At 33.9% G+C, this 27,646-nt stretch overlaps 4 protein-coding genes across 9 annotated transcripts; 2 read left to right on the forward strand and 2 right to left on the reverse strand.

Moving 5' to 3' along the window:
* Positions 1-2,084: 2,084 nt before the first annotated feature.
* On the forward strand, positions 2,085-3,132 carry LOC108729813 (mitochondrial import inner membrane translocase subunit Tim13). The gene is made up of 3 exons (XM_018459129.1): positions 2,085-2,405; positions 2,480-2,548; positions 2,830-3,132. Exons 1-3 carry the CDS (start codon positions 2,304-2,306, stop codon positions 2,926-2,928), a joined length of 270 nt encoding a protein of 89 aa, XP_018314631.1. The 5' UTR covers positions 2,085-2,303; the 3' UTR covers positions 2,929-3,132.
* A 4,262-nt stretch (positions 3,133-7,394) lies between these two features.
* Positions 7,395-11,775, reverse strand: LOC108729812 (putative uncharacterized protein DDB_G0289963). 2 transcript variants are annotated; one of them, XM_018459128.1, is made up of 6 exons: positions 11,585-11,775; positions 11,361-11,414; positions 10,129-10,398; positions 8,342-9,110; positions 8,023-8,225; positions 7,395-7,901 (listed from the first exon to the last, which is right to left on the reverse strand). In XM_018459128.1, the coding sequence occupies exons 1-6, from the start codon at positions 11,678-11,680 to the stop codon at positions 7,833-7,835; spliced, it is 1,461 nt and encodes a 486-aa protein (XP_018314630.1). In that variant the 5' UTR covers positions 11,681-11,775; the 3' UTR covers positions 7,395-7,832. The 2 variants fall into 2 exon arrangements, with proteins under 2 accessions (XP_018314630.1, XP_018314629.1); XM_018459127.1 differs by having other exon boundaries at positions 8,023-8,231.
* Positions 11,776-13,084: 1,309 nt separating this feature from the next.
* LOC108729779 (protein-lysine N-methyltransferase N6AMT2) lies at positions 13,085-15,299 on the reverse strand. 4 transcript variants are annotated; one of them, XM_018459069.1, is made up of 5 exons: positions 15,256-15,299; positions 14,316-14,491; positions 14,097-14,244; positions 13,324-13,533; positions 13,085-13,218 (listed from the first exon to the last, which is right to left on the reverse strand). In XM_018459069.1, exons 2-5 carry the CDS (start codon positions 14,472-14,474, stop codon positions 13,085-13,087), a joined length of 651 nt encoding a protein of 216 aa, XP_018314571.1. In that variant the 5' UTR covers positions 14,475-14,491; positions 15,256-15,299. The 4 variants fall into 4 exon arrangements, with proteins under 4 accessions (XP_018314571.1, XP_018314572.1, XP_018314570.1 ...); XM_018459070.1 differs by having other exon boundaries at positions 15,262-15,295; XM_018459068.1 differs by lacking the exon at positions 15,256-15,299 and adding an exon at positions 14,878-15,240.
* A 696-nt stretch (positions 15,300-15,995) lies between these two features.
* On the forward strand, positions 15,996-27,645 carry LOC108729778 (SAFB-like transcription modulator). 2 transcript variants are annotated; one of them, XM_018459064.1, is made up of 15 exons: positions 15,996-16,351; positions 16,888-16,975; positions 18,301-18,449; positions 18,546-18,782; positions 19,390-19,414; positions 20,524-20,680; positions 21,711-21,751; positions 21,864-22,132; positions 22,237-22,396; positions 22,817-23,070; positions 23,156-23,658; positions 23,878-24,051; positions 24,136-24,272; positions 26,037-26,193; positions 26,334-27,645. In XM_018459064.1, the coding sequence occupies exons 1-15, from the start codon at positions 16,229-16,231 to the stop codon at positions 26,494-26,496; spliced, it is 2,637 nt and encodes an 878-aa protein (XP_018314566.1). In that variant the 5' UTR covers positions 15,996-16,228; the 3' UTR covers positions 26,497-27,645. The 2 variants fall into 2 exon arrangements, with proteins under 2 accessions (XP_018314566.1, XP_018314567.1); XM_018459065.1 differs by lacking the exons at positions 26,037-26,193; positions 26,334-27,645 and adding an exon at positions 24,412-24,643.
* The last annotated feature ends 1 nt before the right edge of the window (position 27,646 follows it).

Below are 27,646 nucleotides of genomic sequence, written 5' to 3' on the forward strand. Positions count from 1 at the left end.
TACGAAAGATTTTTCATTACTTTCCAAACACCCTGTATATATATATATGTGTAATTAATTTGCCAGTACTAGTATTAAATTTATAGCTACGAGGAATGTTTAACCAATTATGAATTATGCTCGAAAAGGCAAACAAAAAATTAAATAACTTTTAAACTAATAAGAAACTTATGTGCTGAAATTTTATAGATTCAAATTTGACAGACTCAAAAGTAATAATTAATACTAGAACAATCTATGACATTTTTATATTTCCATATAAAAATTTTTATTTCATTTATAATGCTTCGAAATGTGACACATAATCCTTAAATACGGGTCCCTATACAGATTAGCGTCAATAACTGTATTACACATTTTAACGTCAGCTTCAGAGATAAATATAACATAAACAGTATAATTATATAATATATAATATAATATATCCCTGATCGAAAAATTTCACTGAAATTATTCCATGTTTTGGAATACTTTTCAACGAAATTTCACCATTTTAAAAAAATTTCAGTTTAACTTCAGCGATTTTTAGCTGAAAAATTCATTTTCAACAAAATTTCAGCAAAATTTCAGAGAAATTTCAGCAAAAAATTTTAGAGAAATTTCAACAAAATTTCAGAGAAATTTCAGTATAATTTCAACGTGTTTCAATTTTCAGTAATTTAGCTGAAAAATTTACTTTCAGTGAAATTTCAGCAAATTTTCAGCCATTTCGCTAAAATGTTCCAAAACGTGAAATAATCTCAGCGAAATTTTTTCATCAAGGATTCTTTTGAAATATCATATACGAAAATACTACAGGTACATATATGTATATGTATATTATAAATTTTCGTATGTAATGCGGATGATTCAAGTAATATTATATTATAGACTCTATATATATTATATGCGTGTGGATAAACAAATTAATTAATTCACGAGTGATTTATATGTTGCTCCCTGAACTCACCCGACTCATTTGAATCACGACTTTTACCACCAGGTTCTTCTAGTATTCCTTGTAATTTGCGAAGAAACATTTTCTTCTTCCTTTGAATTTGATCTTCCAATTTTTTACATGTCTACAAAGATAAGAAACGCGTAAGTGCTTTCCGTTTCACGCAATCATTGATTAACATTCGATCAATGACAAATATAACAATGGTGTATGTGTGTGAAACATATTATACGTCGATATGTTTATATAATTCCGTATGTTTACCTTTTTAGTTTCCAGCTTAGTTTTCGCTTTCTTCACCATTTTTCTTCTCTCATCGAATTTAATTCACTTTACAGCAGTTTTAAACGATTCTTATATATATAAAACTCCTTAATGCCTAAATACTTGCTCGATTATAAAGTTAAAACTTTTCTAAAAATACTATCGCGACTATTCGAAACAATTTGAATATTTTAAGATGGCGAATCAAGCATTAGGGCCGGTGTACAATATTCGCGCGGTGCAATGTTTCGTGATTGGTTGTCCAGTTACGAGACTGTTGTTTACCAATCGCTTTTGAAAATTCGTGAAAAATGACGATTCCGTGAAAACAGGAACTTTAAGGTCCTGTGCACAATAGAGGAAATGTTAGGAACAGGAATAGATATTAAGATTTTAACCTGTCAGATACCAGTTACACCGGAATACACGGTTTTTGATAGGTTGAAATCTTAATATTTATTCCTGTTCCTAATATTTCCTCCATTATGCGCAGGGCCTAAAGCTGGAAACGCAATAGACACAGGCAACAGGGAATAACGAGCCGTCCAATCAGAGCTCTGGAATATAAGTTCGATATTATATCCCAGAGCTGTGATTGGACGACTCGTTATTCCCTGTTGCCTGTGCCTATTGCCTGTGCTATTGTGTTTAAAGCCCTGCGCACAATGGAGGAAATATTAGGAACAGGAATAGATGGTTGCGTTCAGCAGACTCAACAGTTTTGCAACCGTTTTATAATTCTGCGCTGAGGACCATTCTTCTAGATCTAAAAGTATGATCCAATCAACGTGACGAATCATAAAACGGTTGCAAAACTATTGAGAAAAAAAAACGCAGCCGATATTAAGATTTCAACCTATCAGAAACCGCGTATTCCGGTGTAACTGGTATCTGATAGGTTAAAATCTTAATATCTATTCCTGTTCCTAATATTTCCTCCATTATGCGCAGGGCCTAACGTTGTTTCACGTGGTCTCGTTTACACGACCGGCGAGAGGTTAGGTTAGACGCGTTTCGCGACGGTGGTCCTCGCGGATAATTAATTGAATTTTGCAAATTTTGGTTTTATCGCCCGTAAATATAATCCGAAAATTTCGAGAGAATGGACGCGTTGACGGGAAACTTGACCGGTTCACAGCGAGACGAGCTGATGCAACAAGTGAAGCAACAAATAGCGGTCGCTAATGCCCAGGAATTGCTCACGGTATCGTTATACATCTTTCCCTGACAGTGCATTTTAACTGACTGAAAGTTATACGGTTTTACACATATTTGCAGAAAATGACGGAAAAATGCTTCAAAAAATGTATAAGCAAGCCGGGCACCTCGCTGGACAGCTCGGAACAGGTAAATTTTTCCTACACTGAATCTAACCTTCAAGAGTTGCGTCAGAAACGTCCAAGATTTAATAAACCTTCCGTTTATTAAATCCCAGGATTTTCTAAGACTATTATTAAATCAACTAGAAAATTTCAATGAAAAATATCCCACGCTGATGCAATCGTTTTGAAATGTGTGTTATACAGGATTTTTTATTAACTCCTCGTAGTTAATTTTGCGTTATTGTTATTTATTTCAATTGATTCCCCCTGTTTTCTGATTTAATTGATTCAATGATTTGTTTACAGAAATGTGTAGCAATGTGCATGGATCGATACATGGACTCATTCAATCTTGTATCAAAAACATATAGCGAACGACTCCAAAGAGAACGCAACAGAATGTAAATACAGGAATTTATGGAAATATATTGTTACTTGTTATATACACTGTAATTTAATGACATCATTGCAGTGTCACATACTATCTGTTAGTTATAGAAATATATTTGTACATTATCGGATAAAAGGTACATTATCATATTACTGCTAGTTTTTTCTCAAGGCATTTAATACGATGCATTATTGTAAATAACATATGATACTATTAAAATGCAGCATATAACGTAGCGTCATTGAAAGTACGCTCACTTATCTATTACAATTTTTACATGTTTTTATGTACAAGTTAAATGTCTTAAAGGGATCTTAAAGTCGTCTGTGTTTTTTACCGATTAATTTCCAAAGTATTTTTCTGAATGCCTTTACAGATTTAAAAATCCTTTCTACAGTTAAAGTATAAACGACAGTAAGATGGTCTCACACTAATCAACTTTAAGCTAAAAATGGGAAAAAGTTGGAAAATTAGAATTTTTTTATCGGCCTCTGGCATCAACTCATAACAATATTTGCTTTATAAAAGTTTTGTACTTTATACATATAAAACAAAATAGAAAATTTGTACATGCATAGTGATGTAGGAGTGTGTAATGTAATGATGTGTCAATGACACAAACAGGTCCTACTGAATCGATACAAATCAAAACAAATAACTTTAGGATCCCCTCTTCTCTCTGTCTGTTCTTCGTTGTAAAACTAATGTACATATTGTGTGTTCGTTATCCATACTTAAAATAAAAGGTACATACTTTAAACGAAAAATTTGGAAACACTTTTTAAAAATTGATATTTTTAGGATTACGTAGCCATAACAATGTTTTTTTAACAATAATCTTTAGATTTAACAACTTATTAGATCCGAAGAATTATTGTTAAAAAAACATTGTTATGGTTATTTAAGTAAGTAATCCTAGAAATATTAATTTTTAAAAAGTTCCCAAATTTTTGGCTTTATACAACCTGTGATGGAAGTTTGATGGGAACAAAATAGAAAGTTTTAGCACAATCCACCGAGCAACAAAGAACAAACTTCTTTATCGAAGCTGCAAATTACACAAAGGGACCGGTAATATATTGTATTTTTACAGAAATAGAGTGATGGAAAAGAAAGTGGCGACAATTGCAAAAGAGAAAATTCTTTATAAAATAAATAACATATACACATGAATACACATATTATTACATTATAGTTGAAAATCATAAATAAGTAATATAGGTGTTTCGTAAAACCCACAATGCCACAGTACTTCTTTTTTTTATTATTATTTGCATTCTTTATAATTATTTCATACACACTAAAAGGCACGGTATTAGCTACCAATGTTTCAACGTGGTTACAAAATAATTATCTGCAATCGTGTAAAGGAGTATCGTAAAGCAGGTTGTTTTGTTACTATCAATGCCTCATTCATGAAGTTTTAAACTGTGAATTATGAATAGCTACGACTATGGCTATCTAATCTTCTCTCTTGAAAATATCGAGACTGCCTCTCCATAAAATTTATGCATTTAAACACTGTATGTCACATGTACATACATTTTTCATAATAAAATTATTACTTGATTTAACATACAATCAACTTCGGATATGTTTCTCTCACAAAAACTGCGTCAAACAATCATATCAAAAAGAAGATATCGTTCATCCTCGAATTATTAAATACATTCAAAAGTATTACGAGCCAAACAGTTGATAATACATCTTGACGAACGTTCTTTGAAGAGACAATCTGTAATAGGTTTTACATATGCCTTCTCTAAATATATCTACAATCCAACATGCGAAGAAAAAATCAAATGACACGTAAGCGTAGTATAGTTCCAAAATTGTCGTCTTACAATTAAACGAGACTCGCCTGAGAAGAAATATATCGCGCAATCACCATGTGCGATCAATCCCATTGAAAGCGAAACTTTCTACCGTTCCGAAAGATCGAGTAAAACCTGTAGCCACGGCGGATACAAAAAGACGCTCCTTAAATTATAGTCTTACAGTCTATGATGAGAGACATACTTATTCTGTAGACATGCGTGCTAATGGTAACGAAGTAACAAAAATATCGGCCTTAATGTGTAACATTGGAATGTATCTATCTCTCGTCTAGATTCTACAGAGTGTAGGAATGTTCAAATGCAGTCCTGAATCCTGTCGTCAAGATTGCCGTATCGATAATAGAATGTAACCACGCTGATTGATCAGGAACACACCTGCTTTTTTTTTCTTTTCTTTTTATCGTTTTTTTTTAATACACATCAGGATAAACGGCAGTTCGAACTAAGCGATTCCGTTACCGCGAACGTAGTGTTCAGACGAAGGGACTCATACTATGTAAGGCGCTTTTGAGGTCTGTATAAATTCTTTTTATTTTTTTTATCTCACTATATGTTAATTATGTATGATAAATTAGATTAATACAAAAATAATGTCGGTTTTTTACTTTATTGATCCGATTCAAATGACAAACAATTATTGATTGATCAAAAACTGTTGATTGATTAGTTCCTATGTAATCTCTTTGAGTGGTTTTTAATAGATGCTTCAATAATTGCCTTCAAGGCCATTGTTAATGACTGCAGGCCTTTAAGACTGTCACCTCCGTTACGAAATTTTTGAAACCATTATTATACTGTCCGTTCGTTTGTAGTTTCCTAGCCGAATGCTTCATTAATTCTTCGACTCGTTTCTGCTGTTTTAAAATCTAGTTTGAATTTATATTTAAAAAATTCAGAAATGCTTCTTTTCCATATTTAATAATAATGGTAATAATTGATCACAAAGTTAATTTCATCACAAAGTACATTGAAAATAAAATTACCAGCACAATTAATAAAGCGGAATCTGTGCTTAAAAATGATGCAACATCAACACAATCGAACATATCCTTATTGTAGATATATATATATATATATATAAAGTCCTAAAGTTTAAAATAGTAAAAACCGACATTATTTTTACATCAACTTAATATTATTATATGCGTTAAATATGTATAATAGTACAAAGATTAGCTTGTAAAGATGAAAAACAAATTGTGTGCGTGTGAAATGAATTATAAAAATTAATTAATTTGACAATTATATAATTTAATTGATAGGAACTTTTATCACATTCATTTTAGTATTTTTATTCTTTTCCTACTCCTAACGATATTTCCTATTGTAATTAAATTCGATTGAAATTTATAACAGTCTGAAATTTGTCTATTGTTTACCTTACTATGTAATTTGTCCCTTCCTCTCACATTACGCACATTGTTGCTATTAAAATAAATATTTATCTCATAATACATTCGTATTGAATCTGAATTCATAATACAGGCAATAATAATTATAAATATATAAATATACAGTAAAAAATGCTGCAAGTATTTGAGCACAGTATTTCTTTGACTCTTCATCTGACATGTGATAAGTTTCTGTGTGTGATGAGAGAATCACTATTCAATCTTGCTGAATTAAAAATTGCATAAGTGACGGAATTTCTTTGTTCGAACCAAACATAAATTTTAATGTTTTAATGCAGTCTAGTCATTAATAAAAGTTCTTTTTGTAAAGCTGGCTGGCTATATATATTTTTTACAAAAAGATTTTGATTTGTCAAGCATCTAGTTAATTCATCTCTATAATTAAGTTGTACTTAATTATAATATTATTGCATCCTATATGGGGGCACAAAATATTCGCATTAAATGTTTTCTTTTCTTTTCGTTCTTTTTTTTTCAATTGAAATGTATTACCAAAAATGAATATTCTAATCTAGCTTTCACTAATTTCCTGCGAATCATGGATGCAAGAAAATATATAAGCACCTAATTTTTTGTCTTTTTCTTAGATAACGTTAACTCTCATAAATAACTTTAGCTTCAAATACTTAGCACCATTATATTCAAAAAATTATTTGATGGATTTTTTTAGGCAATCCATTTCTAGACGGATGATTTCCTGATATTGTTACAATATCATGTCACTTTATATAAAATGAGGTAATAGACAATGTTCAGTCATAAAAGTAAGGGCAGAGATATTTCAGTAAACACAACAAAATGCTAATAGAAAGTTTCTTAAAAAAAAGAGAGAAATGTAATTAAATTATTAACGAGCAGTAACTCGTGTATTCTTTCTTTTTTTTTAATGTTCTCTAATATTTAAATTATCATAACACTCTCTTGCGTAATATATTTATAAGAGTAATGTAATACTAGTGTATTTTTTACATAACGTAGAAGGTAGCCTGTCTGAAGTAAATAATAAATTATTTACTTTATAATATTTAATACGTATTGTTCTTTATCAAGATATAGGTAAAAAGTTTTGATAGGTGAAATTATTACAAATTTCCTAATTGTATAACTGCTACTTCATACGATTCTACATGTACTTCTTCACGTTTCACAGTTTCGTTAATTTTTTAATGAATGACAGAAAATACTCTTTTTATGTACATAAATAAGAAATACACCTCATATATGCTTCTTAGTAACAGTATATTAATCATATTGCTTTTTTAAATTATGCAATGTCTCAGATAATCTATGAAAAAGATGATGATTATTCACAACACGCATAGTTATTGCAAACTATGATATTGTAGTTTCAGAGTATCGCTTATCTTTACAAATCGTACAAAAATATGGTATCATCTGTGGTAATACGCATTCAGACATTTTCCTTCTACGTTTTTTTTCTTTGCAGCGCAACTTATAAGTATTGAGCCACACAGCTTGGCAGTGCCTTTCAGAAACTATGAAGTTAATTCTGCGAGTTCCTGAATTCTCATGGTAGTCGGCGTAGATGTCCGTGGCAATTTAGCGATAGGATATCAATCTTATCAAAATAACATATACAAGAGGAACAATTCGCTAGAATCCGTACAGAGGATCTATAGCGATGCGCCATTGAAAATTATTAATTCCTTATATATGATCCGCGATAATACCCGTCGCAAAGTTTGATATATTCTTATCTGTATTTATATCTTCGAGCTAAAATATAATGGTTCTATGTGTACATTGTTAGGTAATTTATATAGGAAAAAAATATGTGCGATTGCAGTTGTAATAAATAGTACAGTCGTTTGTATTAAATTAAGTTCAGTTTACTTACGCAAGAGGTACTACTCAAGATTTCATCCATTTCTTCGATTTCTTCACTTAAATCTTCGGTACGAGCACTTTGAGGCTTTTCCTCTTTCTTCGTTTGTAATTTTAGAGGACTGTCTATCTTGTCCGGCTCTTTAATAGGGCTTTGCTCGTTTGCGCTACCCGATGCAGACGACACAAAGTCTTCTTCATAATTATCTATACCATCTGTAGCTATAAAAACGTATTGTTTCAATAACTTTCCGAAATTTGTACACTGCATATTAGATGATTAGGCAAACATGAATTTTATATATTTTTTATATTATATTTTTGCAACTCACCAAGCCCAATATCCATTAATTCCTTCAGATCGTTAATGTTGGCCTTTTTACCATTTAATGGCGGCAAATCACTAAATATAGAATTAGCTTTCTGATTCATAGTTGGCAAACCTTCTAGAAAAGGCTCGGCTTTATTCATTGTACTAACATTTTTCCGCTCACCGCCGACGATAATCTCGTCAAAATAAATCGTTTTCCCGAAGTTGCTTCCCGCATTAATCGGTTTCTTACTTTGTACATTATTTTCTATACTTAGCTCCAAACTATTTATACTGTTTTGTTTAGTTACATCTTTATTTTGATTTTTTTGCGTGTCGATCACTATAGAGTCGTCGAACTTAATTAAGGATTCGGATTTGCTTAATGGACTCATTTGAATGGACGTAACGGTACTATCAGTCTCCTGTGCTACATAGTTCGTCGCCATGCATGTATCATATGGATTCGAATTGTTCTTATCAAAATTTACATTATTGTTCCTGTTACCTTCAATTCTATCATTATCCGTTGTATTCTCCCTGAGAGAAGATTGATGCTTATCGTAATCCGACGTATCCGTTACGACGTCGGCACCAGTCGGTATATCTTTGCACTTCTTGTCCGTTATTGTCACGTTTATTGGAACTTTCGGACTCTGTTCGGAAATGCTTTCTAATATTTCATTTGATGACACGGATTCATTATGGAATATTTTGGGAACAGACACTTCAAACGTTGCATTTGCGAAATTTGTTGAGTCTTCATTTGTTACATCGTGTCTAGTTTTATTCTGTAGAAAGGATTCATAATAATTTATTATTTCACATATCTTTGCTTTTAAAAATGCAGAAAAATATACGAAATGCCAGAAACAAAAGTTGTAAAGCAAATATCTTTATCAGAATGTGTCTCAAACCAAATAATTTGTTCTTCTAATTACTCTAATACATTTTTTATTATTATTAACAACAAAGATAAATCAAGTGATAAAACATCTTACATTGTGACTATAATTATATGAGATAACACATGGCTTTATGAAGGAGCATCGACGGAATACTATTAAAGGCTGTCTACAATGAAAGTGTATAATAAGTTATAAGCTGTAAGAAATTGAACAATCACAGTCGATTAGTCTCCTCACATTTGACTGTGATTGGTCGATTTTTTACAATTTACTACATCATATTACTTCCACTGTAAACGGCCCTTTAAAGACCAATATTCTTACGAGTTAGCATGAATCATTCCGAAGGAAACTGAATTACCCGAAGGTAATTAAAGAATACTGACATTATTAACTGTTTTGGCTGTTTCAACCCAGACAACAAAAAGTCCAAAATCAAGACATGTCTTTTAGGCATCTTTAAGATGTCTATTAGGCATTTTTAAGATGTCTTACGTCTCGTTTTCAGACATGCGTGTTGTCTGGAAAGCATAATGGTAAAGATTATTTAAAAATTTTTTTCTGTTCTCAGTATAAACATGCATATAAACTCCATCTCACAAATATATATTAATTGCGTATACTTTAATTCTAACAATGAGAAAGGATTTTCAAATCTGTAAAAAGAGAAAACAGAAATTACCCAGACAACATCATATCCGAAATATGGACATGAGGCGTCTTGCAGCAATTTTATTGATTACGAACATTGCAATTATATTGCGATTTTCTCAATATTTTAGATATAATTTAGGACAAGAGAAATTCATCTCTGATAGAGGTCTTTGTCATGACTTCTGCCGGTCCTTAACAATTACAACTATATAATTATCCCAACAATCGACTTAACTCAAGAAAATACCTTTTGTGAACTATTAAAGGCACCGTTGATGCTATTCTTGAGAATTTCTCCCAGCAATGGCTCAGTTGAAACAATACCTAATTCCTCGCACAATTTATTTCTCCCTACATAGTTGTATTCCTTCCCAAAGTATGTTTCTGGGTCATACACAGATATTGTATAGTCGAGACCAAAGTATTCTAGGAACTCCCTAACTAAGGAAAACAATAATTTTCCTTCTGAATTAGACAGGTACTGTTTTACAGTTTTGTTGAGAAGTGGTTCAGGATTCTGAAACATTTATTTCAAATCTATTAAATCATTCTCTTGCTACACACTGCATTTTTCTTTTTTTTTTTTATATAAATTTCAAATAAAGATACAAATCGCTCATTTACTACAACAATAACATAACTTGAAAATTATCATTTTGGAGTTGTTTACAAAAAACTAGAAAGCAAAAAAAATTTTTATTCCTCTACAATCAGTTATTATACCACTTACATTTCAGCATTATATATAATATTACTAAATTACAATAATTTAAAATATCTGAATTTGTTTTCTATTGTAGAAAATTTTATTTTTTTGAGTTGTGTGTGTCGTTGAAGCAAGTGAGCGATATAACTTGTTAGAGTCTAATGGACTTTTGCTTTCATTTTGAGGATCATTTATATGTGCCATACTCTGGCTGTATTCCAAAATTTACTGCCAGTACTAAAAATCTATAGTTTACGTCACGTCTACGAAAATCTATAGATTTTCAGTACTGGCAGTAAATTTTGGAACACAGCCTCTGTTAATTTATGCCATAAGCTGTAAGAAATTAATCAATCACAGTCAAAACGTTAAGAGAATGAAATCAATCACATTTAACTGTGAATTTCTTGTAGCTTACATGAGTTAACAGTTTACGACATGTATAAATCCCATTCTTAAGGGTAAATCCATACAAATTTGCAGTCACATAAATATATAAAGAAAATTATTCAATTGCATTTCTCTTATAAAGACACACGTAAAATGATTGAAGAATTTTCTTTATGCACACGTTTATGCAAATTTATGTGAATATACTCTAAGAGGACATAGATTCTTGAATAATGCATAAGAAAATCAACCAACCAGAATGTTTTATTTCGTGGAGAGAAGTGGACTTTGGTTCATTTTCTTAAACATTATGCATTATGCAAAACTCTGTACTCTCGCCCTAATTACATCTGTACTGCTGTGCATGCCTCAACGATCCTTACCATAACTGAATCCTGTTCTTCGAGTGCCAGAAACACGCTCGCCCTGAGTTCCGCCTGCGAACATTTCAAAAAAGGTTCGATAAAGCCGACGGAAAAGAGAGAAACGTCAAATAACGATTTTAACGAAATTTCTACCCATTCTTGCCCCGAAAACACTCGCCTAACCTACAGAGACTTGAGAATATTCTTTTTTTCTCGCAAGACATAACTGTCTGAAGACGCACCCGTATCTTAGCGAGGACGCCGTTACTCTCCAGGGTCTGCACCACCAGATCCCGTAATTCGGTGTCCTCCTCCATCGAGATGTTTCCGTCTATCATGATTATACAAATTAAAAAAAAATGCGCCGAAACGAATACTCAAGAGAAGTAAATATTTACGCTTTCCATCGCGTGTACATACACTTTTTCGCGAAAGCGACAACTACCTAGAGACTTTTCTACCCTTCATTCCTTCGAATCTGGGGACTTTTCACTTTTCACTTGTTAAGGCTAACACGCATTCCACAATAAGCCATTAAGCCCGTATCAGACTACCGACTCTGCAGGCCGACCCGACTACCAACTCTGGCTGCGTTTCGTTATTCACTGTCAGTACTGACAATATGACGTCATAAAGTAGTATTGCAGAAGCGTTTTAAAATTACTAATAGTACTTTTATGACGTTACAACATTGCATAACGAAACGGATTTAGTAGTACTTGGTAGGACTGTGTAGAAATAAATAATTTTTTAAATTTTGATAAAATTTGGAATTATTAATTATATTCATATCTTTGCGTGCTTTTTCTGCATCTACTTTATTCATTAATATGTCATAACTTTTTGACATTATTCGTTTCGACATCTAAAAAACAAATTTTTTCCTGATTTCCCATTTCGTTGAATTTCGCCATCTTTTTACTGCGATTACCTGACGGTCGCAGTAATAGAAATAGGAAGTGACGCAAAAATTTATGACGTCATATAAACGCAAAAGTATATTGGAAGTTTACTGCGATATATTTTGGAATGGCATGTGCAATGCTGCCAGTATTGACAGTGAATAATGAAACGCAGCTCATGACTGCCGATTAATAATGGACCAATCACAATAAGACTGATTCAATGTGATTGGTCCATTATTGGTCAACAGAGTTGGCAGTCGGGTCGGCTTGCAGAGTTAGTAGTCTGATACAGGCTTTAGTCATAAATCAGAAGTTAGAAGCTGGAAATTGACCAATCACAGTCGTTAACGTGCAAAGCTTAAGCTGGTTCTACATTAGTCGCATCGCAATGTCGCAAGCGTGTCGCAAGCGTTGCAGTCCAATCATGCGAGGTCTACAATAGAAATAGAAAATTGATCAATCACAGTCGAATATGAGAAGAATAATCAACTGTGATTGGTCAATTTTCTACGACTTAAGCCCTTACGACCGCTACGACTTCTATTGTAGACCCCGCATCAGAGTCGAGCTAGCTTGACGTTGATTGGACCGCAAAGCTTGCGTCGCTTTTTCTAGTACTTTTTCTTAGTACTTTTGCGATACTGACATAAGTCCGTCACGCTTCTCTTATAAATATAGGATTCTAGTACGACTATGAAAGTTTTTTGGAATTTATAGATTTATTGAAGGAGTTATCTAAAAATTGTTCTTAAATAAATATAAAAGAGATTATCAACATTTAGTATATTTATTGTATAAATATATATCTTTATTCAATATTGTTTCTAATACTGTTTGTCATTTTAGAATTTTGTCAAAATTGAAATTTGAATAACAATAAAATTCATTCGCCAAATTGTTTTTATGACCTGGAAGAAAATCACATTTTCTAACGTCCAACAGCCTCTCTGCCAGCTCCGCCATAATAGCACCTGCATATATGCATATAAAGCAATAGTTTTATTTATATTTTATATAAATGCATAATTAATTAATATATAACAAAAATTTATGGCAGAAAAATAATTCATACACACCTGTGCAGAGAACAATATTTTTCTTGGTCAAAAACTTTATTGTCACCGCTGTCTTAGTTAGACATTCCTCCGAAAGAAAAGGTGGATCGGCTATAACCAAATCGAACTGACTAGACATATGCCGAGGTATATCCAGAGGAAACTTGTAGTCATACTGTATAAAATCTGTACCAAATATTTTGAAACGACTGTCATACTCAAACAGCGTGACTGCAATTAAAATAATATATTTGCAAATAGAGTTAGAAACTAGGAAATGAAAGCTTTATATGATCCGAGTTGAATTTTTAGCTTAAATAATTCGGTGTGAATTTTATATATATATATATATACATGGTGTGGCAATAAAATTCGGTGAATATTCTTATATTCAGTTTGTAAACGCATGCAGCAAGTTGCGGCATCGTACTTGTTATAAATTAGTGTATCTAGAAACACATTTCAACATGTTGCACGCCTGCCCTTAACCCTGGATCTACAATAGGGTTTTAAGCCTTAAGCCATAAGAAATGGACGAATCATAGTTGATTATTCTTCTCGAATTTGACTGTAATTGGTCAGTTTCTTACGACTTAAGACTTAAAACTCTATTGTAGATCCGGAATAACGGACGCGCGGCTATGTTCAAGCGTAGATTAATAACGAAGGAGCACACGTTCGTTAATGAAAATGGAACAAAGAGCTAATATCAAGTTCTATTTTAAATTGGGCAAAACGATATTGCCCAATTACAGTTAATATTACTCCATTCAGGATGTAAGTATTAATCATACTTTGCCGTTTACCGCATTCCTTTTTTAATTTGCTGTAAAGAGTTGGACAAGAAACTAGAGCGATCTTTCCATTTGCTGGTGTAGAATTTAGAGCTCCGTTAACAAAAGCCTTTATCGTATCGTCATTATACCAAAATTGACTCAATTGCTGTAATATTGATTATGCATCAATTTTTCAGAATTAAAAAAATCTATCCTATTATTTCATCGCTTATTTACCCAATTCTCATCGAAAGGAGTATCTGGCACTTGATCTTCCTCGGATATCAGTTTCAGCAAATTCTCTCGCTCTTCTTTCTCCTTCAAGAATTCCTCTAATGCGGCAAGCGTACTCGAGCTTAGTCGCGGATGATCATCATCCCTGTCACTATCACTCATTGGGACTGTTTTTGTGGCTGAAATAATGTACACTTTTAGAACTTAAACTGAGATAATTGTATATATGCTTGATATTTGGCAAAAGCGAAAGAGTTTTAAGACGTGATAAAGGTGCAATCTACTTCGGTCACTTCAAAAATCGATGAAATTGTATTCATTCGACGCATTTTTGCATGAAACGAAAGAATCTGGCAGAAATAAGCTCTGCCCCGCGAACCGAGATATTAAACGTTAAAGTTCACGTCCATTCAGGTTAGGAAATCTAACACGGTCGCGCAACACTGATATAAGCATGCGCTGCGGTCACATTTTCACACTCTGTGGCCACCCGCGCATAAGTAAATTTTATTTATACTATTAATGTGTTTATTCTGAAGTTTATTCCAAATAAATCATAACTCACGTAGACAGTGAGGTGTGTGGACAGTAGTGTTCAGGTTCGGAGCGGCGTAGCCATACACTCCACTGTCGACATGGATTATGATTTATTTGGAATAGAATTATACATATAATAGAAATGTTGCATGAGTGACTATCTAATCGATTTTTTAATTTGTTTTTAAATTTCGTGCACAAGACGACCACAGCGCATGCTCATATTGTAGTGTTGGGTGACCCTGACAGATTTCCTACTTGAACAGTCCTACGTGAACTTTAATACTTAATATCTCGGTTCGCGGGGCAGAGCGACGCTTATTTCTACCAGATTCTTTCGTTTCATTCAAAAACGTATCGAATGAATTTCATCGATTTTTAAGATACCGGGGTAGATTGTATATACCTTTACCAGAATATAGGTAAGAACAGTGATGGGCAGTGTGGGAATTATTCTCGCATGGGAATGTTCATGCGCATGCGTAAGTGACGTCACAGTCGCGTGTCGGCTGACGCTATTTAGCGCTATTCGAAATAGCGCTGATTGGTTGCTTCAATGACGCATTCTCTATTCCGCAGTCTTTTTCCGCACCGTGTGATTTCACCCTAAGAGACTGGCATAAGTTCTAGTTGGATAGGAAATAGCGTTCACAGGACGATAAGTCATAGGACGCGTTCGCAATTAGTATGGAAAAGCAGAAAAAGTAGGAAAACAGAAGCCAATCAGAATTCGGGCTGTACTATCATCTATTAGCAGCACGATTTTTGATTGGCTTCTGCCATTCCATATCCAGCCAATCAAAAATTAGCCCATCATTGCTAGTTTCTTATTATAGTGTCTCTAGGCACCCTCATGGCTCCTGCACACTGGACGCGGAAACGCTTGCCGCGCGGCAAAATGTAACGCGGTAGCCAATAAGCTTACAGCTCCTAAGGCCAGCATCTCAATATTCAATGCATAGTCTGATTCTGACCTAACATGTTCATTGGTTACCGCGTCGCATTTTGCCGCGCGGTAAGCTTTTCCGCGTCCAGTGTGTAGGAGCCATAAATCCTACATTAGAATGCGGAGGTTGGCGACACTGACTGACAGTGAATTTTAGGACAGTTCCAATTTGATTCGACTGATTCGACCGTCGACGTCGGTGGTAGACGAAATGGCTTCTCATCTGGTTCTCAATCGGATGCAATAATCGGACGTATCAGAGAGTATCGTAGCTCGCTCGTGTTCCAGAATTTTCTACTCGTAGTGAGCTGTACGATCCGTTTGCGGTCTTTGCATATCGTGATTTTCATTCAAACTCAACGTATCGACATCAGTCCTATGTTCCTACTGTATCTCGTCTTGTGACTCGTGAGCGATCGTCGTTGCGGGTACAATGGCCGATGTAGAAGGAAAAAAGTTGACGGAACTCCGAGTTATAGATCTAAAAACAGAGTTGGAACGTCGCAGCCTGGATAAATCCGGTAATAAAGCGGCGCTTCTCGACCGACTCTCCAAGGTGAACGATATCTCAGTTTTTCTCTTTTTTTTTTTTATTCTTTACGCTCGAATGCTCGTAGTCCAACGGCGTGGTTTATCGATCTTATCGATTTAGTAGCGGGTCTGCTATCGCGTATTTGCGCTAATTGAAAAAAAGATTTTCAATCGCATGACCATTATTATCGGGACTCGAGTAAGAATGCTCTTTTGTTATCAACAAAAAGTGCTAGTTTAAAAATGTACTGAATGCTTTGATTGCACAATCTAATCAACATGTTGCTTGGGGAGGGAGAAGGGCGGTTTATATATACTAGCGTCTTGAAATAAACGATTGTTTTCTTGTCTGTATTAGTGTGCCAGTTGCTGATAAAAAGAGTATTACGTAAATGCCATATTGTTGTAATTTGGCTTTGGAAAAGTCAAAGTGATAAGTCACGAACCTTGAAACACGATGCATTTATTTGCACAATTTACATTCTCCCTATTTGAAATTAAATCTTAGTACTCCAGTAATGATATTTATAAACTTAAAACAGAACAATAATTTATTTATAGGCTATACTGGATGATGGAGAAAATCCTGAGGAGTATCTTATTGTACCATCTGGTGGACCACCTAAAATCATTCCGAAAAGGAATGGTGGTATATATGTTTCCATATCTCGTTATGAAAGTAGTATCTAAGAAATTATCTACAATGAGAGTAATATATGATATAGTAAATTGTGAGTTATAAGGAATTGATCATTCACAATCGAATGTGAGGAGAAATTTGTTATTTATTACTTACTACATAATATAAGGCAGATATTTTATGTATCATAGAACAAACTTTTTAAGCCTGTTTGGTTGTAGCCTGATTGCCTATAGAACCGAGAGATCTGACAATCTCTCTGTCCTACAGCCAATTAACAAGCTCGAAAAGCCTTGTCAATCGATGCATGAAATATCAGATTTAAGGTGCAGCCACGATAGAAGGAATAGGGAATAAAGATTTCAACCTATCAGAAATCGAATATACCGGAATGTATACATGGTTTCTGATAGGTTGGAATTGTTATTCCTTATTCCTTCTATTGTGGCTGCACCATTATAGATGACCCATAAATTATTCTCATTGTAGACAGCCTGTCCTACAATTAACATAGTTGTAAGTAATTGTAGTTTCAAGGCTCCTGAGTACTCACCTCAGTCATATTGAACTGTGACGTCATAAACGAGAAATGATGTATTAAAGTTTTTTGCATGCTATTTGTAAATAAAGACAGTTTGTATAAAACGAAATAATGAGGTCATTGCAAAACACTTGTAAAAATAGATCAAGACTATCCTTATCTCCTCTGACAGTTAGTAAATAGTCGAAAAATGTTTGTGAAGTAAAAATAGGCTATTGCGCATTGAGGAAAAACTAATAAATGCTCCTTACATGCTTTTTACGACTATTTACTGACAGGGAAGATAATGATAGTCTCAGTCCATTTTTACAAGTTTTACAGTGATCTTATTCTGTTTCATGCAAATTGTCTTTATTTATAAATGGTATGCAAGAAAAATTAATAGCTGCGTTTAACAGATTCAATAGTTGAGTGAGCGCTCGCTGCTATTGATGTATAATTCTTGGATGATTCTTGGATTGGATGATCTAAAAGAATACACCAATAACAGTGAGCGCTCACTCAACTGTTGAGTCCACTGAATGTACCCAATGTGTCATTCATGACATTTATCATTTATGACATCACAATTCAAAATGGCTGAGTACTCAGGAGCCTTAAAAATTGATTAATCACAATTAAATATGAAGAAAATATTCGATTTTGATAGTTCAATTTTTATTGCAGTCACTTACAATTACGCTTACACAATTGTAGAGAATAGGCTTAATAGTTAATATATTGTACACAAATTCCAATGCATGAGCCGAGATAAAAACTTTTTATCATTTATTAAACTTTCTTATCGTTACAGGAGCTTTGACTCTAGAAGATTCTAGTGAATGCTCTGATCATCAGAAGGAAGAAAATGTCGATGGACAGGATAATAAAGATAAATATAAAATGGAAGTAAAGACAGGAGAATTTGATGAGAAAGAAGTTCTCAAGAAAGAGCTAAAAGAGGTATTGTATATATATTGATATTTGAGATATTTTAATTAAATTAGGATTGGATCTATTACTCAAAATCAATAATTTACTTTGAATTTTTTTGAACAGGAACCCGAACTTGAAATTAAAAATATTATTATTAAGGTGGAAAAATTAGAAGACAAAATGCAAGGAGTCAAGGCTGAAAGTGCACAGAACAGCGACAAGAAAAATGAGGCGGAGAAGATTGTCTCAAATCAAATCTCAGACGTGCCATCTGCCACTGTTGAAGCTAATGGAATCGACAATGAGGATTCTATTAATTTGACTATTGGAGAAGATGAGGAGAATCTCCTAGCTGAGGAGGTATGATTAAAGAAAGGAATTTTTTTTTTGTTTGAGAAATTACGTGGATTTTGCTGATTGGTAAAAGTTATATCTATTTCGAAAATTTTTTTTACGAGAATGAAAAAATTTGTATAATTTTTCTCATTCAAGTTATCACACAGTAAGATTCTTTTTAATTAAAAAATTCATTGTTTTAACAAAACGTGCATAATGATATGAGAAATATAATCTCTTTTTATAAAAATAGAAAGACTAATTTTTGTAGCTGGAGAAAGGATTGTAATTTTGGAATAAAATGTGAATCATTTAAATAACTGATGGATATAACTGCATTTGCAATAGTAGGAATTTGGGAATTTAACTTTGTGCAATTTTTTCTACAGCAGTAGAAATAATTTAATTTTTTTACAATTAGACTCCCTTGATTTTGTAGGATTTTGTAGGATTCGTAACAATTAGAACGTTTAAGACTATAAAGAATCTAAAGGTTCCAGTATTTAATTTTTATATATTTTTGAATGTAGTCGCTTTTGTATAGACTATGTATTCACATGTAATTAATTCCAATGATTATAGATAAAAATTTTTTTAGAATCATTTCTAACAAATGTTTTTCTTATTGCAGACAGAATCTCATGACAGACCTAAAGGTAAGTTCGCCATTATGTATTATTTTTTAAATTTAGATTATAAGTATTCAGAATGTCAAGGCTAGCGATATTTGTATCTGCGGTATCCTGAGTAAGTTAGCGAAAGCGCCAGTGTCAAGAGCAAGTCTTCAAGAACGTATTCGTTCAAACATCTGGAACAAGGGCAACGTCGGGATCGTCCGCAATCAACTTCTTCCTCATCCTATGAGTTCCGGCCTTCAAGCGTCGTGAACTCGTTGCAACGTCTGGATTCAATATAGCGCAGCCACGATAGACGCGGCATATCATTGAAGTGCAAGCCGGCGACAGAAATGGCGTTTCAACCGGGATAAACGCATGCTGATCGATGGTTTGGAAGGTTTTCAACTGGGATAAACAATGTACATCTCCCGACATTCCCGTGCTACTGTTCGAGCAAACAAGCCATATCCCGTAGTCTTTAAGTTAGTTAACGCTATAATTTGATATACAATTACATTAATTATACCTACCACGTAGAGCATCGTTGGATTTCTCTTATCATCGACTCATATGGATACAGGAAGACTCAAGTATACACCAGCAAATATTTGCCGCAAACTATAAATTATCACATGACATGAGGTTTGACCAGTATCTTCGAATCATTCGTGCCTCTTCGAAGAGTCGTTGTCGCATATATACATTTGAACGTTTTCCGCGAGAATAATAATCTATCACAGGAATCATTTTATCAACGTAGAGCAATGTGAATTCACGAAAATGATAATCACGCTCTGCGACACATTTATCGTTATCTTTTCCTTTTCTTTTTTTTTAAATTTCATTTTCAATTCAAAGTTTCGTGGAAAAAAAAATGCGAAGGTAGCTTTACGCGCACGCGTGTACGTGCACATGTAAAACCGATATAAAACCGACGAGAAAGCTTTAGGTTCTCTGGATCAAATCAATGCTATCGAAGATCAGTGGCTCGTAATATCGTGCAAGCCACATCGTTTTGCTGTGTGAATTTCTTAGTGACTTGGCCAAAATTCCTGACTGGAAGTCACAAAAGCAGCAGATGTTAGGAGGGAGGGAGAAGAGTCTGGGCTTCGCAGAAAGTGACTATGCTACCTTGATTGTCCCTGTAGATGGTGGAGAGAAGAAGAAAATGGAAGAAAACAACAAGAAGGGAGACCCTAAAGGCAGCGGTAGAGCGGAACCTGGTGCCGGCGGCAAGGAAGGGACGACGTCCGGTGCGAACGGGACGAAGATCAAGCAGGAGGGTGGAGATGGAGGAAGCAAGAGGTTGGTCTCTCTCATAGAGCTAAAAAAAGTACGGTTCGCAGTACTGTGGTATAGCAAACTGAAAATATATCGCTCACGACTCTGCTAGGGATGTTCTACTGCTGCATAACCGTATCATCGGAATAATCTCTCTCTCTCTCTATCTCTCTCTCTGTACCGTCAGGACAATGGATTTCCAAGATGAGATCACTCACGTCACATGCAAGATTATATTTAATTCCCTTTTTTTAAATCGAATCTCGGAAGTTAATCTTCCAATCTGTGTTCCAATCCCCGTTAGGCTGTAATTCTTAACTCTGAAAATTATGTTAAGAAATCAAGAACTTGGCTAGCAGACTTAGAGTCTCTCGAATGTCGCTTGCATTTTCCTTCGCATATTTAATAAAAGCGATTACATGTATACTCTATACCAAGAAAAAAACCTGACGAGCTCTGTGTGCTGTGTTCCTTACACGACGAGGACATTCATTCGTTTTATTGAATGGCAGCAATTTCATCGTGCATCGCTATACAAAGGACATTAGTATCTTATGGTAAATTATATTCGGCAAAGCATACTAAAGTCCTCGTACTATCAAGAAGCAATCCTATTGCTTACTGAAGATACTACTACTTTAAAAAAAAAAAGAGAGAAAAGCGTTAAAAGAACTCCCAATTATGGCAAGAAGTATCCTGTCAGAAGAACTATGCAGCAGATGATCCTTTTATGGATACGTAGAGCTGAATGTGTTACCGCATGGACGCTTTCCTTATGCATGAGTGACAAAAGTGGATGAACAGAGAACACAGTGAATACAGATCCAGTAATCTAAATAGAACTGATAACGTTCGAGATGATATACGAGTGAAATCTTCCCCCCAAAAAATCTAGGTCGTACCATCTAAAAATAAGTTGCTAGCCAAATTTATGTCCTTAACATAGTTACAGAGATACTTATTAATCACATTTATAGTCCTAATTAATTTGTTATTTATCAGAATTATTATGATTTTTAATTTTCTGATGTAATGACAATATTATCTCTTTCAGCGTGGAATCTAGCAATAAGAGCCAGAAGAGAGAAGAGAAAGGTAAGCTGTTTTTGTTTGCAATGTCTTCTTTTGCAAAAAGAGAGAGGTATTGCAAATTCTATAAAATCTCACATAAACATATGTTTTATATTGTGCATAATATCTTTCGTAGATAAGAAGACGTCTCAGATCAATCCAACCAATGCAAGCAGTCGCAATCTATGGGTATCTGGCTTATCGTCCAGTACTCGTGCGACCGATTTGAAGCAGATCTTCTCGAAGTACGGCAAGGTCATAGGCGCAAAAGTGGTGACAAATGCGAGAACTCCAGGGGCGAGATGTTACGGTTATGTTACTATGTCTTCGAGCGAAGATGCTGCAAAATGTATACAGCATTTGCATAGAACCGAGCTTCACGGACGTGTCATCTCTGTGGAAAAGGTAAATTGATGATGGTAAATGATCTTTTGAATGCGACATCGTCAAAATAAAATTTGTTCTTTTTTAATCTGTAGCATTCTCAAAACTTATAAATTCTTCCACAGGCAAAAGGTGATACGCAACAAGGTCATGTACGTAAACGTGATACGGTTAACGGTAAATCGGAGAAGAAAGAGGAGAAAGAAAAGCCGAAAGATCATGATATAAATGAAAGAAAGGATAAGGAAATAAAGAAGGAACCTGAAGAGAAAGGATCAGATGCTAGTAAATGTTATATTACAGTATAATAATTACACTCTAATAGGGGAAAATTATTTTTTTATAACTAAATGAAACGTTTTAAGATCGCAAATGTATATACACAACTGAATAACTAAAGCCTTAATGATCTAAGCTAAATCTTTAGTGCTTAAATAATATTTTCAGTGTAAATTTATATACATATTCCGTTCTGCAAATTGCGCGCCGAAATCATTTTCAGTCTTGATACGTATAATCGTAAGCAAAAGTAGGATATTAATACCACAAATTAAATTGATAAGCAATGGATGTTAATAAGCATCTTTTAAAGTTGTAAATAATTTATTGCGAAAAATATTATTTCAACCGGATAATTTTTATAAGTCTTTAACTTCTAACAACATATATAGACATTAACCGATTATATATATTACGTTTGTTTAGCAAAAAAATCTGATGACAAAAATGAAAGCGTCGAACTAAAAATAAAAATTGAAATGCCAGACAAAAAAGAAGATCTGTCTAAAGAATCTGATTCTCGATCGACAAAGTCTACTAGCAAAAAGCCGGAAAGTGAGAGAGGAAGGCGAGAAGAAAAACGAATTCGTACTTGGGAGAGAGATCACCGATCTCATAGTCGATCTCGGAGTCGTGAACGACGAAAGCGAGACGACGTTCTCACATTTGCTAAAATCAGAGTAAATATTTTCAGCTTTCGATTCCGAATAACATCATCAGTAGCAAGAACGAATTCGTGTAAAAGATAAAATCTTGAATTTTCAGGAAGAACGTGAGCGGCAAAGAATGCGCGAAAGAGAACGAATGCTAAGAGAGGAAGAGCGAAGAAGAAGGGAAGACATGGAACGTCAGCGAGAGATAGAGCGTAGACATCGAGAAGAATCTGCGCGTTTGGAGAGAGAACGAGAGAAGTTGAGACGAGAAAGAGAACGGATTGAACAGGAAAAGGCCGAGTTACTACGACTCGAGCGTGAGCGGCAAAAGCTCGAGAGGGAAAAGCTCGAGCGCGAGAGATTGGAATTGAAGAGGCAGCAGATGCGTTTGGAAGAGAGCCGACGTGTGCCACCGCCACCATCCATAAAGAGGTCATCCAGCGATAGGAGAGATCCGCGGGATTTGTACGCGGAATCTGACAGAAAACGGTTAGCTACAGAACATAGCCGCAGACATAGCCCGGAAAGAATTGTCGATAGGCGAAATGAGATGTTGGAGCGAGTATCAGATAGACGATTGGACCCTTCACCACCGTCTCGATACGAATCCAGCAGGTAAACTTGAACAATTTTTTTAATTTGTCATTTTTAAATTTTATTAAAGTTTATATTAAAATAATTTTTTATTAAAAATATATTAAATACCATTCTTTGCAATATATATCATTTCTATCTATCGAAAATCATCACGAAATTTCCGTATACAATATAATGTATTTCGAACAATCCAATATCCGCACTAAAACAATAACAATACTATGAAATTTATTTCAGAACTACTCAAGAGTTGGGATTGAAAAAAGAATTCAAGAGAAGTAGCGATTTTTCTTCAAGAAACAGTCGACCAGACAGCTTTTCCGATGTTTCTCGGGGAAGAGAAGTTATCGTACGGCGAGAAAGTTTATCTACCACGTCCTCGTCCTTGGATCCTCGACAAGTCAAGGAGAGGTATGTGTTGTACTCTCAAGTCATAATGAGAGTGAAATCATATTTCAAATTAATTAATCAAATTCTTTGTTTGGATTTACACAGATATGATCGTCCGAATACCACGTCCTATACTCGCGAACGCGAAGTACGACGTTCCGATCCCGAGACACATCGAAGTTCTAGAGACACTCATACACGATACAGTGATAGTTTCAAACCTCCGACAACTAGCACACCACGTAAGTATGAAGTAAACCGTATATGTACAAGAAGTGATTTTAGTACACGACACTAGGAATTTTTATCTTCTTTTCTACTCTTATAATCGATATCACATTGAACCATTTTTAGACGGTTATTCTTTAATTTTGTACACAGGATATAGGCATTACGTTAAGTAAGGAAGCAATACAGTAGCCAAAACATCCTCATGAACATTTCTGAAAGAAGAGAACATATACACACGATCTGATATTATATGTGTAAATTAATTTTCGTTTAGAGTATCCTTGATTTGAAATTCTTGGACAATATACAATGAATAATGTGAAATTAGATAGTCCAACTAAATTATATCTTTCAATATATATATTATAAAACAATGAAATATGCGCCCAAAATAAGCTTTACTCAACGAAATTTTTGAAGTTTAGAAAATATAAAGATTAATTTTATCATTTTTAGTAAAAAAAAATTGATACACACAAGAAAATTAGATAAACTATAGTAAAGAAATCTCGTTTTTTCTTTACAATTTATATATCTTTCACGCAAACAGTCTCAATAATTTTGAAAAATGGATTTTATCAATATATAAACATTATTTTTTATTATAGAAAAATATTAATTTAGATACTTGTAAAGGAGAAAATATGAATATATGAGAAAATGGAAAGAATGTATATCTTAAAATTATTTTTTTTAAAGTGCCAAACATTTTCAAAGATAGAAATAGTTTATATAGTTACGAGCACACATTATATATGATTAAGTTATAAAAACTAGTTAAATCTAATCGAATATATAATAGAGGTATTATTTATTTGTTTGAAAAGCATTCTTCATTTTTGGTAACACATGTCCAGCTCACATTTATATAAATATTTCTTTTTTAAATCCAACACTTATCACTAAATTTCTTTATTAAACATAATAATTTTTTAGTGTTTATGATTTGAAGTTTAATTAAATATATGTTAAAGTTTCGTTTATCAAATTCGTATAATTTATTAAAGTTTGTGTTTATTATTACATGCAATGTTAAATTTATTATATAAAAAAATAATTTTTTCTTTAAAAATTAAAATTAAAATTATTTTATTTTATTAAAAAGAAATATATCAATAAATATATATACACATAAGAAGAAATTGAAAATAGGATTTTACTTAATCCTAATAATTTCAGGCTGTAAAAGTTTGTACTAAGAATTAAGCGCTGGTTTAAGTTTTTTAATTTTTAAGTATTTTAGTTTGATATTCTTTTATACATTATCATTAAAGCTTGTACAGAAATTCATTATCATTCCAAATCCAGTCTGTATTCTCTTTTATAAATGTGTATGCTTCATAATAAAAATTTATATGATTTTTGTTGAGTTTTCATTGTAGTTAGTTGAACCTGCTATCAGTCTTACGATTCTATAAACAGGATATGAAAGCAGTGTACAAAAGTTTCTCTGGTTTATCTATTAAATGCTACGCGATACTCGACACAAACACGCATCAATTGTGCCTACCATGTCCCTGCAAGCGTGATTAAAATAGTTTTTATTATAAAGCATACCAAGTAATATGAACGCAGAGTTAATGTAAGGAAATTTTAACTTGTATTTGAATAAGATTGTATAATTAACTTTTTTCTTGCTGGTGAACGTTCTAATAATTTTTATATATCTTGTGGAAAACGTAGAGAGAGATAAATATTTCAATTGTAGTTAAATTAATAAAAAAAAATAAAAGCACCATTCTTCATTCATTCTTGCGTGCTATTGTTATATACAGGTGAAAGTCGTTATGTGGAAAGCAATCGTACACCGAGTGGTTGGCATTCGGGACCTACATCTTCAAAATCCTTTAACTCCGTGACAAGCAGTGGGTCTCGCGATCCTCGCAACGAGCCTTCCAGTTGGAGTTCTAGATCGTCCGATAGCGTTAACAGGTAAACTACTTGATTCACAGATGTAACTTTCAACAGCACGTGTGACCTTCTTACTTTATTACAATACGCAATATGATCGCGATAATACGACACATTTTTAGATGTAATCCGACAGCTAAATAATCGTACACTTATTGCAGATGGAGCAACTCGAGTAGCATGGGAAATACACTGCGACATCCGATTCCACCGACGTATCAGAGTGGACCAATGCAGTCTATGGGATTGGCTGCACCTGGGACAGCGCCGTCGTACGAACGGTTCGAGGCGTACAAATCGTCGATGCCCATGAGAAAATATTGATTATCGGACTATGCGACATTTCGCAATCACGAACATTCGTTCAAATAATCGCGGGATTCTCCAAACTTCTTGACTAGCGACTACAGAATACAGAGTAGTCTAACGCGCGGATAAACTACGACAAATTGGAAGTTATTAATTGCACGAATTGCAGCGTCCGGTCTTGAAAGTATAAGAATTTCAACAGAAATGCTTTTCGTTTCCGCACCAGCTTGATTGATTGGAAAAAAAAATCACGTATACATTTTATCGAGCAAAATGTCGGTTTTATACAAAATTTATATTGTGCATAATATTATCCAAGGAGAGCACTCGTCATAATTTGCAATTATATATACTCCTTGTCATCATTTCTCTTATACATGTGTCCATTTCGCATGATACACCATGTGACACATTCTGACTATTCATATCTAACTGATTTTTGTACATGTGTTAATAGATTCCACTAAAGTGTCCCTACAAGGTGAAATACTACTTATTTTCCTATCGGCTTGTAAATTGTCATCTATTTGCTTTGCGGATGTTGATCGTTGGCTGGCTCTATCGTCATCCGAGTCAAACGGTCGACTTTAACGAGAGAGATGTAGAGGCTATAAGTGCACCTGTTTATCTTAAACGAGTTCGTTTTAATAGAATATAATAACGAACGAGTAATGTATGATGAAGGACATTGTATCGCATAATTTTCTTCTGAAAGAGAAGGCATTCTTTCCTTGTAAGAGTATTTAGATATGGGATTCGTATATTGGATTTCGATATCACGGAAGACAAATTGTATGTGTTGAGAGTAATGCGGTAGCTGCGCCTACTACTTTATACAGCGAAATGCAGAAACTTGATGTAGCGGCAACTGTCGCAGCAGCAACGTAAATAAATTTAGCCAACACTATTAGACTCTACGCTTGGCTCACACTTTCTTTCTCCAGCGCCTAGAAGCAAAGACGTACCTCGCGAACGAATGATCGCGTCCCGATGACGAGAGAGAGATCTTTCTTTAAAATCCGACCCAGCAGAGTACCATGCTAAGTTGAATCCAAAGATCCAGTCCTTCGTTTCCGGATAGAAGACTATACTTCTTGCGTAATGTACATTCTTGAACAAATCATCTTCAAGATGGACCTAAGAGAAGATGGAGAAGACAACTCGC

The sequence above is a fragment of the Mycetomoellerius zeteki genome, unplaced genomic scaffold (genome assembly GCF_001594055.1).
Source record: "Mycetomoellerius zeteki isolate Tzet28-1 unplaced genomic scaffold, Tzet1.0 scaffold79, whole genome shotgun sequence".
Classification (NCBI taxonomy): domain Eukaryota; kingdom Metazoa; phylum Arthropoda; class Insecta; order Hymenoptera; family Formicidae; genus Mycetomoellerius; species Mycetomoellerius zeteki.

What these genes read in the sequence shown, in the direction of transcription:
- LOC108729813 (XM_018459129.1), top strand. Translation starts at nt 2,304, where the DNA reads ATGGACGCGTTGACGGGAAACTTGACCGGTTCACAGCGAGACGAGCTG. An exon ending in ATGCCCAGGAATTGCTCACG is followed by an intron (nt 2,406 to 2,479) that starts GTATCGTTATAC and finishes ACATATTTGCAG; the next exon opens with AAAATGACGGAAAAATGCTT. An exon ending in CGCTGGACAGCTCGGAACAG is followed by an intron (nt 2,549 to 2,829) that starts GTAAATTTTTCC and finishes ATTTGTTTACAG; the next exon opens with AAATGTGTAGCAATGTGCAT.
- LOC108729812 (XM_018459127.1), bottom strand. Translation starts at nt 11,680, where the DNA reads ATGATAGACGGAAACATCTCGATGGAGGAGGACACCGAATTACGGGAT. An exon ending in GCGTCCTCGCTAAGATACGG is followed by an intron (nt 11,415 to 11,584) that starts GTGCGTCTTCAG and finishes AAATGTTCGCAG; the next exon opens with GCGGAACTCAGGGCGAGCGT. An exon ending in AAGAACAGGATTCAGTTATG is followed by an intron (nt 10,399 to 11,360) that starts GTAAGGATCGTT and finishes TAAATGTTTCAG; the next exon opens with AATCCTGAACCACTTCTCAA.
- LOC108729779 (XM_018459069.1), bottom strand. Translation starts at nt 14,474, where the DNA reads ATGAGTGATAGTGACAGGGATGATGATCATCCGCGACTAAGCTCGAGT. An exon ending in CTCCTTTCGATGAGAATTGG is followed by an intron (nt 14,245 to 14,315) that starts GTAAATAAGCGA and finishes TCAATATTACAG; the next exon opens with CAATTGAGTCAATTTTGGTA. An exon ending in GGAATGCGGTAAACGGCAAA is followed by an intron (nt 13,534 to 14,096) that starts GTATGATTAATA and finishes TTTTAATTGCAG; the next exon opens with TCACGCTGTTTGAGTATGAC.
- LOC108729778 (XM_018459064.1), top strand. Translation starts at nt 16,229, where the DNA reads ATGGCCGATGTAGAAGGAAAAAAGTTGACGGAACTCCGAGTTATAGAT. An exon ending in GTGTCATCTCTGTGGAAAAG is followed by an intron (nt 22,133 to 22,236) that starts GTAAATTGATGA and finishes ATTCTTCCACAG; the next exon opens with GCAAAAGGTGATACGCAACA. An exon ending in TCGTCCGATAGCGTTAACAG is followed by an intron (nt 26,194 to 26,333) that starts GTAAACTACTTG and finishes CACTTATTGCAG; the next exon opens with ATGGAGCAACTCGAGTAGCA.